Consider the following 12,711-nt stretch of genomic DNA (forward strand, 5'->3'; position numbering starts at 1 on the left):
TCATTTAGTTATTTTTCTGAGGTTTTATCTTATTCTTTTGGAGCGTATTCCCCTGTCTTTCCATGTTGCTTGACTTTCTCTTTTTATTTCTATAGATTGGTAGAACAGCTGCTTCTCCTAAACTTGAAGGAATGGTCTTGTGTATGGTCATCCCCTATATAGACTGTGTGTGCTTGGTGACTTTTGCTGGCTTTCTGGAGCTGTGGCTGGTGTGGGCCAGGGGTCTTGGGGCTCTCTGTGCAGTAGGCATCCTGGTAGGACAGCTGAAGTTGAAATGGAGGCAAGCTGAGGGTCCCAGGGTTCTATGCACAGAGGGCACCTTTGCAGCATAGCTGAAGCTAAAGTGGGTATAAACATGTTTCCAGGATTCTTTGCACAGAAGATGCCCTGGAGCAGGGGCTCTAGCCAAGGTGGGATATAGGCTTGAGGGTCCTCCATGCAGCCAAGGTGGGGTATAGGCTAGGTATTCCATGCAGGGGGCAACCTGACAGGATAGATGAAGCTAAAGTTGCATGGTCCAGAATTGTGCCTTGGGCCAATGTGCCCTGGCAGGAGAGCTGAAGCCAAGTGGAGGCAATGTAGGGTGTTCTGGGGTCCTCAGCACAGGGGATGCCTTGGCCAGGTGACTGAATCAAAGGCTGACATGAGTGGGATTGTTCTGGGGCACTCTGCACAGAGAGTGCCCTGGTGGGGTGGCTAGAACGGAGATAGACACAGGCAGGGAATTCCAAGTGCTCTTTATGCAGGAAGCACCCTGGTGGGGTAGCTGGATTTGAAGGAGATGGCAGCCAGAAGATACTGGAGTTCTCTGCATTGAAGGTGCTCTGGCAAGCTGTCTGAATTCCACCTGGTGTGGGCCTGGAGTGTTCCAGAGTGCTCGGCCCCTGCGTCACCTTGGTACAAAAGTTGGTGCTATAATAATTCCTAACCAGGGCTTTCCGGGCCCTGTGGCCACTTTGGTGGAATGGGAAGGCTGAGGTGGGCTAGAAGCCTGGGGCTCACTGACAGGCAGGCTGGTTAGGATGCCTGGACTGTACCCTGGTCTGTGCTTTCAAGGTGGAGGGAGAGTATAGACTATATCCAGCAGTTCCTCTCACCCAGACATGGTTCCAACAGCTCTCTCACTGTTGGGCAGAATTCTAAGGCTGGTTCTTTTATATGCTAGTTATTCTTTTAATCTGAAGTTTTGTTTTGTTTTTGTTTTTGTTTTTGTTTTTGTTTTGTGCCTAAGGGGAGATAAATCTGCTCCCATCCCTCCCTACGATTGTTTGCAGCATCAGTGGTAGAGGGATCCTGTGCTATCATCTCTTGCTTTTCTCTTTTGCTACTCCATCTTTTGTTGTGCAGAGCTGTTCAGTTGGCCTAGGTTCTTCTTAGGAAGAATTGCTCTATAAATATGTATAATTTGTTGTGTTCCATGGAGGAAGTGAGTTCAGTGTCTGCCTACATCACCATCTTGGGCTGGAATTCTAGAGGGTCATGTTTTTTTTATCCATTTAGTCACGCTGTGTCTTTTGATTGGAGAATTTAGTCCATTTACATTTAAAGTAGATCAACAGGTATGTACTTATTCCATTTTGTTAACTGTTTTCAAAATTCTTTATTCTTCTCTTGTTCTCTTCCTTGGTGACTTGGTGATTTTCTGTAGTGGTATGCTTAAATTTCTTTCTCCTTCTTTTTCATGTATCTACTATGTGTTTTTGCATTGTATTACCATGAGGCTTACATAAAACAACTTATAACAGCATTTTAAGTTGATGATGACTAGTTCAAACACATTCTAAAGCTTTGCATTTTTTACTTCCTTCTGACTCCACAGTTTGCTTTTGATGTCATGTATTACATTTTTTATCTTGTGTATCCATTCATTTTTTTTGTAGTTATGGTTATTTTTATTACTTTTGTCTTTAACTTTTATACTAGCTTTATAAACTAACTCACCATTTTTACAGTAGATTATTCTGAATTGTATTATATATTTACTTTTGCCAGTGAGATTTATACTTTCATATGTATTGCTGTCACTAATTAGCACCCTTTCCTTTCCTTTCAGTATTTTTTGGAAGGCAGGTCTAGTAGTGATGAACTCTTTCAGCTTTTGCTTGTCTGGAAAATGATATTTCCTTCAATTCTGAAGGACAACATTGCTGGGTAGAGTACTCTTAGTTGACACTTCCTTTCAGCACTTTGAATATATGATGTTGCTCCTTTCTGGCCGGCAACATTTCTGCCGAAGAATATACTCATAGTCCTATGGCATTCCCTTTTATGGAACAAGTTGTTTTTCTCTCTTTGCTTTTAATATTCCCTCCTTGTTTTTAACATTTTAATTCTTGTCTTGGTGTGGATCTTTTTGGGTATATATGTTTTTAGAACTTTCCGGGCTTTTTGGATCTTGCTGTCAGTTTCCTTTCCCAGGTTGGGGAAGCTTTCAGCCATTATTTGTTCAAATAAATGTTCTGTCCCCTTTTCTCTCTCTCTTCTTCTGGGACCCTATTATGTGAATGTTGGTCTGTTTGATCTTGTCCCATAAATCCTTTAAGCTTTTTCATTCTTTTTTCTTTTTGCTGCTCTGATTGGATGAGTTCCACCATACCCTGTCTTCCATTGATTCTTTCTTCTGCTTTTTCTAGTCTGCTGTTGAAAAATGTAGTGTATATTTTAAGGCAGATATTGTATTTTTCAGTTCTGTGACTTCTGTTTGGTTCTTATATTTTCTGTCTCTTTATTGGAGTTCTCACTGTGTTCATCCATTCATCTCCCAAGGATGGTGAGCATCTTTATGACAGTTACTTTGAACTTTTTTTCAGGTACATTACTTATTTCTGTTTTGTGGAGGGCTTTTTCTAAGGTTTTGTCTTGTCTTTTTGTTTGGAAAGAATTTGTTTCTTTATTTTCTTTGACTCTTTGTGTTGGGTTTTTATTCATTATTTAAATTAGCCTCTTCTCTCCTTCTTGAAGGGGGTGACCTCATGTTACCTTATTATTGAAACTTACTGTTCAACCCTGCCCTAGCTCTTGGTTGTTTGCCAACCCTTTGTGATTATCCAAGCACCTCACCAGTAGGTGAGGGTGTACCAAGATCTGTCATTGTCCTAATGGAGAGAGAGCACCTCAGTCAGCACTAGGTTCAGGCTGACTGGAAGCCAGACACTCAGGCAGGAGCTTTTACAATATGCAAATATTCCTTTTTCAGCGGAAGACTGGAAATGGGCATTTCTGTGTGCTCCCTCTGTGCTGAGCCGTGGGGTAATGGCCATTTAAGAACTGTTTCTTTGCCACTTGTGCCATTAACATAAGAACACAAGCACCCCTGGCCACCAGAGCCAGGCTATCAAGGAATGTGGCTTAGCCACAAATGCTGCAAACTCTGACCACATGGGGCAGGGCAGAGGGAGGAAGATGAAGATCCATGCCAGCCTCCCTGGTCTCCAGAGGGGATTATAGTTGGCCCTTAGATGTGTTTTTAATGAGAACTTTGCCCCTCAGGCCACAGTGATGAAGATAAGCTAATAGGCCTCCTTCACAGACCGCTGTCTCTGTGTTGTGCCCTGGCGAGGAGACTGCCCTGGCCTAGTTAAGAACTGTTTCTCCATTTGTTGCAGTCCTGTGAGACCCACAAATGTAAGTCCCACTGGCCACCAGAGCCCAGTGTGATGAAGGGTTGCCTTTAGGCAGCAGCTGTAAAATCGAGGGCACCAGATGTGTGCATGTGTGCCTTTCCAGGAAATACTGGTGACCTGGAGGGAGGCAGAAGGAGAGTGTGAAGATGGCTTCCACCAGCCTCTGGTCTTTAGCGTATTTCAGTAGGCTGATGTGTGTGCTCAGTTAGAAGCCTGCCCTCCCTCAGGACAAATCTTTAAGATAAGCACACAGGTATCTTTCACAGGAAGACTGGGCACTTTTCAGTTGACTTCCTCTCTGCTGAGCTCTGTGGGTAGCCAGGGCAGTCTGCATGAGCCCTTTAAGAACTGCTTCTTGGGTGGGTGAAATGGGTGAAGGAATCATAAGGGGTAAACTTCCAAAAGTTTTGAGGATGTCATGTCCAGCATGGAGGGTATAGTTAATAGCACTATGCCGTACATTTTGAAAGTTGCTAAGAGAGTTAGATTTTTTTTTTTTAAAGTTTATTTATTTTTGAGAGAGACACAGAGTGTGAGTGGGGGATGGTCAGAGAAAGAGGGAGACAGAGAATCAGAAGCAGGCTCCAGGCTCTGAGCTGTCAGCACAAAGCCTGATGAGGGGCTTGAACACACGAACTGCAAGATCATGACCTGAGCTGAAGTTGGGTACTTAACCGACTGAGCCACCCAGGTGCCCCAAAGAGTAGATCTTAAAACTTATTAGAATTTTCTATATTCTCATGGACTTTTCATCTTTCAAATAAAAAATGTGAGTAGATAACAGAGAACAAAAATACTTCTCATTTTGCTATATCCTCTGGGTCTCATGGCCACAAACGCCATTGGCTGTCAAAGCTAGATGTTTTGGGGGCTCATCTCTTAGGGGCAGGTCTTAAAAGTTGGGGAGCCAGAAGTGGGGTCCAGACCTTTCACTCCTCAGGGAGCTCTGAGTTTCGAGTTCCCGCCTGAATATGGGTGCCTAGGCTGGCTGTGGGGGTGGTTAAGGTAAGACTATGTCTCAGCCTGTCTGTCCGTTTTGAGGTGGGTTTTTTTCATTTGCCCAAGTCATAGGAATAGCTCAGGAATGTGTGTTTCCCACATCCCAATGTGTAGGAATAGCTTCTTTTAGAGGACGCTATTCTGTATGTAAGTAAGTGTAGATTCAGTGCATCTGTGGGAGGAGGTAAGTTCAGGAACCCTCTATGATCTTATTGCTACAACAGTGGGTAAGAGTGCAGACTCCAGGGGCCAGCTGCCAGGGTTTCTGCCCTGCCTGGTCACTTCCTGGCTGGGGAACTTGGGCCTTTGGCGAATGGGGGTAAAGGTAGCAAATGGCTTGTAATGTTGCTTGAGGAGAGTGTTGGGGCTTGGGGGTGGGGACAGGGGACTTAGCAGAATAATTATCTGTCTTCTCCGTCTAGAGGGTCAACTTCATGACGGCAGGACTTTTTTTCTTTGCACCTCTGGGCCATAGAATGAATGGATGGAGCTTATGGCTTAATATTCCTTATTCACTGGCCTCAGCCCTCCTCTCACTGGCCTGACCACCACATGCCAGTCCGATCTTTGCTTTTTTATGGACCCCTCACAGCTTTCAACCCTGTCCTTCACTCATCTTTGAGTCTTTGTAGCCTTTCTGGGCAATGGCTATGTGGTCTATCCTGGGGAACGCCAAGACCAGTGAAACTGTCTGATTAAACAGGCTGGTGACAGGCTTTTTTTTTTTTTTTTAGGTGAAATTTAATCTTTTCAGTGAGTAGCACCATTTGTGTGTAATTGCCTAAGTTCTAACGGGAGTATTAGGACACAGTGATTGCCAGGTTTTGCACTATTCCAGGTGTGCACACACGAAGCATCAGAAATGTGACTATTTCACAAAAGCAGCGGATGCTCTATGTTGCGTGTAGCAAGGCCCTGTGAGGAGGCGGTTAGACTTCCTGTGCAGTGTGCACAGCTTTTTCCCCAAAACGCCGTGGATTCAGTGTAAGACTGGGGCAGAGCATGGACATGAGAAGGTGGCATCGAATAGGGGAGACACCTGAGATTTGGAAGGGGCCAACCTCAGATACTTCTCATGTTTAAGGCTTAGAAAGGTATCCTCAGGGGCGCCTTGGTGGCTCAGTCAGTTAAACATCTGACTTCAGCTCAGGTCGTGATCTCAATTTGTGAGTTCGAACCCCATTCAGACTCTCTTCCATCAGCGTGGAGCCTGCTTAGGATTCTCTGCCCCTCCCCCACATGCTCGCATGCTCTCTCTCTCCATCTCTCTCAAAAAACCTTAAGAACAGTTTGTGGGCTCAGTTATCCAACTAAAATCTGGATGTGAAAATTAGGAGAGAACCTGCAATTAGAGAGCACTTCTTTGGTAGGTACTTTTATAAGTGTGCTATATTGTTTATTTCTCATAACTACCGCTCACAAAATGGGAGTTGGGATTTGAACCTGGGCCTGACTTCTCCTGAAGCTGAGGCCCGACCTGCTGTATTTTCACTTTCCACTGGTGAGTCGGAGACCTCAGTGGGAAGGTAGGGCTGGGTTCTGTGCCAACCTGAAAATGCTCTGGACTGAGTGGGAACAACTCGGTTGTCCGCACCTCAAATGACCCATCTGGTCTTAGAGAAAGGCTGCCCCTAGCTTCTCTAGGCAAGTGTATTTTCCCCTGCCCTGCTGGTCAGCAGCTGCATGGCAGTTAGCTAGTGCCAGCAGCCCTCCCGGTAGGTGGAGGTGATGCCAGTTCTGCGGGCGCCGACAGCGGGCCGCATGCTGTATCTCGGGGGAAGGGGGGAGGTTATAGTGCATCATATGTTCAATGGCAGCAGCACTGTATACAGTTCTTACTGAAACTCCGATAGAACACGATTCTCGATGGGAAAGTAGCCTCCTTTCAGCTATGCTTGCTATGTAATGATAGATACTTGACAGAAAACTGTGTGTCAAATTTCAGACCTCAATTTGAGAGGCAGAGCTCTAAAGAAAAGCACAAATATGTATGATGGGAAAGTAGGACTTCTCTGGGAAAGTACAAGTTAATGGAACAGTGAAGTGACCTTTTAAGCTTTTTTAAGGTTAAGATACTTCCTACAAAGTAGATCGTGGTTTTACTTTTGTCATCCGATGAAGCAAGACCAAGAAGAAACTGTTTTCTTCTCATAAATTAGATCAGCATTTCCGAGACTGGTGCCCAAAGGAACAGCGTTTCATGAGCTATTAATGCCTTGAAATGTTATGAACAATGCTATATCCTCCTTTTAAAGACCGGGGTGGCAGGATGAGGGACCGAAACTGTTAAGTATGACTGTCTGTAAGAAGTGGTCTGTTGTGGGGAAAACGGCTTGGGAAATGCTGAAATTTCTGATTTTAAGGTAAGTTCGGATAAATGTGTCTGGACAGATCACTCAGATGATCTTTTAGTTTTATATGTTAGGTGCTCAGATGTCCAGGATACTTTGTAACCAAACTGAAAGACAAACAGGTCAATAATCTGAAGCTCCGGTCTGCTGATTTTTAGGAGGAGGAGTCCAAAGCAAAAACAGCCCTGGCTCCGGTGGTCGGCTGACCGAGTGGTTAGTACCGAGGGCAGCGAGCTCGCCTCCAGCGGCCTCATCCCGTGCGCCAGGGAGCTGGCCTGGAGGCGCTCGGCCTCTTCTCGGGGCTAACCGCCCAGGACTTCCTTGTTCGGGAACTAAGTTGGGCGGAAAGGCGAACTCCTTTTGCAACAGAAAAGTGATATGATCCAGAATGAGTGCCCCTCAACACAAAGGAACCAGAAATAAAGCCTCCTGTTCTTAAATAACATTTATTATTGTGGCAAAGAAGTCTTTGTCATGAGAACAGCTCTCACATTTAAAGCTATATTGGTTACGGTTACAGAAGCACATCTCACCGAGTGCTCTATATGAAGTGTGCCCGACTACCGCTCTGGATTCAGGAATCTATTATTTATGACCTGTTGGCTGCCATTTAGCTATTTATCCAAACATGCCTTTTTAATTTTTTTTTTTAAAACATGTGCCTGCACAGGGTGGAAAAAGAAACGCCAAGGGCTTGCTAAAAAGGAGAAGCCTAAAAAAGATAAAATTCCCGCAACAGTTCTGTTCAACTGTAGTCTGTGAGCGCGGGAACAGTGTCCACGGGGGGAAGCACGATGCCCAGTGGTCTCTCCGGGTTAATGGTGTGAAAGCCCTTGAGGTTTTCTGCGGCTGTCAGGAGGGAGAGGGAGGTTCCGTTTACTGAATCCAGTCGATGTTCAGGCACCGTGCTATGAATGCAAACATATCTGAGACCTCTTCTATCACTTTGGCTGTGGGCTTCCCGGCCCCGTGGCCTGCCTTGGTGTCCACGTGGATGAGCAGGGGGTTGCTCTGCTTCTGGCTACGGCCCACGATGTACTGAAGGGTGGCGATGAACTTCAGGGAGTGGAGTGGGACCACGCGGTCGTCGTGGTCGGCGGTGAGGAGAAGCATGGATGGGTACTGGATGTCGTCTGCCTCTGGTAGCTTCACGTTATGCAACGGAGAATATCTGAAAGGCAGAGGCAGTTTCGTGGGGCAAGATATCAAAAGGAAAGTTGTGGGTTCGCTAGGCTCCTCGGGGAGGGCTGGTGGGCCTGGCAAGCGAGGCAGAGGGCCAGCCTCACGTCTGCAGCGCCGGTGCAGCGACCTGGCACACGGGCACCGCCGCAGACCCTGCTCACACAGTCAGCGGGGCCCTGACTGGCTGCGCTGTTGGAAGCGGGGGAGCGGTGTCGTATATTTGGCTCACGCTTTGGAAGACTGTTTGAAAAACAAAAAGCTCACGGGGCTGCTGAAATGACCCTAACTGTAGATGCACACTTACGGTCTTGATTCCCATGCTCTTTAGACTTTTCCACGGCTACAAAGCAGACTGACTTTAAACCACTGATTGTGGACATAATAGGTTGCAAGCCTTTCTTATGTTGGAAAGCTCAAAATTCAAAGTTACAGCTTTTTGCCACTCTAATATCTATAAAACTTCTATTATTCCAGGCTCAGCGTGGCAGTCCTAGGAAGAACATGGGTCCTCTCTGGGCCTCTTGCCGGCTCTCATGGTCCGGCAGACAGAAACAGCCTTGGGCCGACGCTGGAGGAGCAGAGAGGAGGCGCCTTCTGAAGTGCAGCCTTCCAGATAAGTTAACAAAAGGGTCTGAAGGATAAAAGTGTGGCCAAAGTAAACAGTAATTGATAGTAGTTAGGTGAGCAGAGTTTTAGTTTGGAGAGTAAATAGTCAAAAACAGTAAAATTTCTGCTCACTGAACCATTATCAAGACTGAAAAGTTCTGGAGTGAGCCTCCCGACAGCAAGACGGGGTGGCAATGGCTCAGTTTTCCGATTCATTTCAGAGTGTTCTTGGATCAACCCCAGCCCTCCAGATAAGGGTTAGTTCTTAGGGAAAAAGGTTTGGAAAACTCTGCCTATTCAGAATACCAACCTACCCGTGAGATTCACATACATACCACACTTACGGTGGTTTGAGATTGGAGAAGTTCCCAAACATGGAAACCCAGCTCCTTCATTGGAGAGACCCCCTTTAATCTCCGGCCAGTGCTGCGTGGGGCACGCTGCAGGGTGTGGGCAGCTCCCGGTAAGCCCCCCGCCCCCAGCTTGGCCTGACTGTGCAGGGCTTAGCTCTCCCCTCACGTGGAACAGCAGGTATGAGGAAACGGCAGCCCCGGGAGTGCCGGCTGGAGAAGTAAAGTCTAAAGTCGGGCTATTCCAGACATCTTGAGAGAAAAAGAGATGCTTACAACTTCCGTTGCTCCCAAATTAATTTTAGAAGTAGTAGGTTCCACTGACTATTTTGTGGCCTTTGATACACAATTCAATCTGTATTTTCAACTGAGTTTGGATGGGACTTCTCTCCCTACGTGCGTATTTTCTTTAATTTGAACTAGAGCTGCTTTAACATTCAGCTTTTACTGGTATTTGTCAATGAGGTTATCTGTGTTTAAAAGTGTTCAATGTAAAAACATTAGTCATTTTAGCTGAATCTGTAAGTGAGGAGCTGGCCACAAAAGGCACTGAAAGAAAAAGTTTGGAGAAATTATTGTTTTGAAATTTAAAGTTGACTGAGAAGGCTGGGAGAGGGGACGCAGAGTTCTTGCACATCCCAAGGGCAAGTCCTAACTACTGCTGATAACGGTCCCCAAACCCCTACATGTGGGAGATGAAAAGAATGTAGCTTAATGTCTGCCATTTTCTCGCTGTTCTTGCTAAAGTGGTTAATACTAGGATTTGTAGTTTCAAATATATATGGTTATGCTGAGAGAAGAAAGTAAGTTTAATTTCCTTCTTTAAAAATTCCACATATAAAGTGTGATGACACCTTTTCCTATTAGTTTGTGACTGCTATGGTAACAAATTCCCACAAGTCTGGCAGCTTCTAAAACAACACAGTTATCTCTAAGAGAGAGTCCCCTACAGGCTCCCTGCTCAGTGAAGAGCCCGACGCACAGGGCTCGCTCCCGTGCCCCAGGGATTCTGACCTGAGCTGGATGCTCAACTGACTGAGCCACCCAGGTGCCCCCGACACAGATTGTCACTGTTCTGTCGGATGTCTGGGCTGGCCCAGCTGGCTTCTCTGCTCTGGCTTTAAGGGCTGAAATCAAGGTGTCGGCTGTCTGGGCTCTTATCAGGAAATTCTGGGAAGAAAAATTCAGTTCCCATGTGGTTATCGGACTGAGGTCTCTAATTCCTTGATGACTGAATGAATGATGGCTAGGGACCGTTCTCAGCTCCCACAGCCCCCTTCCTCCATCTTCGAAGCCGGCAATGGCAGATCTAGTCCTCCTCGTGATTCCAATCTGACTCCCTTTCTGCTGCATTGCCTGACTCCAGCCAGAGAAAGTGCTCTGCCTTTAAGGGTTAGTCACAGACTGGGTCCACTTCAGGAAGCCATGGGTGTCTCCTTATTTTAAGGTCAGCTGACTGGCAACCTTAACTTAATCTGCAAAGTCCCTTCACAGCAACATTCAGATTAGTGTCTGATTGAAGAAACCAGGAATCCTGGGTCAGGGTGGGGGACTTCTAAGTCAGCCTGTCACATCTTCGTAGTTTGTTGTTTTCATTAAAGATCAAAACAAGGAAGACACATAGGTATTCCCATTACTTTCCCTATTTTGCAGTAAATTATATGCGAATATGAGACACTGAATAGGACAAAGAGTCAAACACTTATCCTTTTGACTGTGCTCCATAGTATGATACCACATTGTTAGCAACACACATCAATATAATTCAAACCTTACTTGATAAGCCATTCAAAGTGTTGTTTGCTGTCTGAGCACCCATAATCGGTGGTCCAGGCGTGACCGATGGTATATTTATGGAACTTCAGCATGTCCATTACTCCAACTTGGGCAATAACACAACCGAAGAGGTCAGGACGCTGATTTGCACAAGCAGCTGAAAACCAAGACAGACAGAAAAGGGAGGCAATCTACCATTAAACATCTAAATAAACTAAAAACAACTGTTTCAACACTCTCAGAACCATGGTTATTTTTTCCCCCAGAGCACAGAAAGAAACCATCTAGATCCCCTGCCTAATGGCCACAAGCTTTTCACCCTCCTTTCACTATATCTGAGGGGTAGGGTCTTCTGACCAGGAATAGAGCTTCACTCCCCAAAGTGAATCTTGTGACTCTCAACAGGAGAGTGTTATTTGGAAAAACTCAAGGACTTCCTGGAAAACCTGTGTCTTCCGCTCCCTGTCCTATATATATATATATATATATATTTTTTTTTTTTTTTTTTTCCCCCACAGAGAAAACTTGTTCAGGATCTCAAAAGTAGCCTGTGATACTGTGGCATAATAAGAAATACGTATTCAGTCAGTGCCCGAGGCCCTGGCACAGGACTCCTAAAACCCTCGGGATTTCCTGAGTGATAGAGGTGAGAGATAATGGCCCCTTTCAACCATACCTGAGTTTATGCTAAAGAGGTGACTCTTGGTGGCTCCTGGTGGCCAGAAAAGCCAACCATGTGATTGGAGAGGTGGATCTTTAATCCCCACCCCTGACACCTGGGGAGGGGCTGAAAATGGAGTCAGTAATGGCTAGTGAGTTAATCTATCATGCCTGCATCATAGAACCTTCATAAAACCCCTAAACCACGGAGTTTAAAGAGCTTCCAGGTTGGTGAGCACACTGAAGACTGGATGGGTGACCTTCTAGGGAGGGCAGGGAAGGTCTGTAAGCGCTGCTCTCCCCCATCCCTTACTCTGTGCAGCTCTTATATCTTACTGCTCCTCAGGTCTATGAACTATTCTGGCAGATTCTTCAACCAGAGGAGGTGGTCATGGAAGAGGCCCAGGACTTGGAATTGGGGCCTGGGGTGGAGGCAGTCTTGTGAGTCGAAGCCCTTGCCCTGGGGCATCTCTGCTAACTCTGGGCAGTATCAGAACTGAACTGAATTGGAGGACGTCCGGTGGGTGTCCGGAGAGTTGGAGAATGGGCTGATGTTGGGGAAAAACCCCACATATTTGGTGTGGGAAGTGTCGTGAGTAGAAGCTGTTCATACAGCCAAAGGTAGGGCTGAAACCCAGCATGGGCTCTGATGAATATTGGGCACACATTCATGTACTGTTTTAAAAATATTCTTCTTTTGTATACTTAAGTTACAGAAATGTATTTCTTTGTTTTGATAGTTTGACGAATATTTATTGAACATCTGCCAAACTGGAGATATATCAGTGAATGTTTTAGTGGGAAGGAGAAGTGAACAAGCAATTCCAGTATGGGCAAGTTCGGGGGCTTTGGAGGTGGGGTGTAGGGGCACCTAACTCCGCATAAAGCAGTTGGGCTTCGGAGGGAAGTCACATCAAGGCTCACACGAAGAGTCAGTCAAGGCAATCTGGGCTATTCTTGCCTCTGGCAAAAAACCTAGTTTGCACCTAATTCTGATTTCAGTGCTTACTCATAATATCAGATCCTGAGTCCTATCCTGGGAGACCCTGATTCTCTCACTCAGTGAGAGGGGCTTTTTAAAAGCCCCTTTTAAATAACCATTCAACACACCAATAAAGGGAAATCCAAATCTGAAAGTTCCTCATGGGACCAGGTTTGCCAACA

General features: G+C 45.8%; 1 protein-coding gene across 1 annotated transcript in view; it reads right to left on the minus strand.

Annotated features, from left to right (window-relative positions):
* Window positions 1-7,400: 7,400 nt before the first annotated feature.
* Window positions 7,401-12,711, minus strand: part of PREP (prolyl endopeptidase) — a 120,082-nt gene continuing 114,771 nt past the window's right edge. The window contains exons 14-15 of the mRNA XM_029945298.1: window positions 10,888-11,044; window positions 7,401-8,144 (exon numbers count right to left, since the gene is read on the minus strand). Coding sequence (XP_029801158.1) covers window positions 7,850-8,144; window positions 10,888-11,044 — 452 coding nt within the window. The 3' untranslated portion in view covers window positions 7,401-7,849. The remainder of the gene's footprint in view (window positions 8,145-10,887; window positions 11,045-12,711) is intronic.

The sequence above is a fragment of the Suricata suricatta genome, chromosome 7 (assembly GCF_006229205.1).
Source record: "Suricata suricatta isolate VVHF042 chromosome 7, meerkat_22Aug2017_6uvM2_HiC, whole genome shotgun sequence".
In the NCBI taxonomy this organism is placed as follows: Eukaryota; Metazoa; Chordata; class Mammalia; order Carnivora; family Herpestidae; genus Suricata; species Suricata suricatta.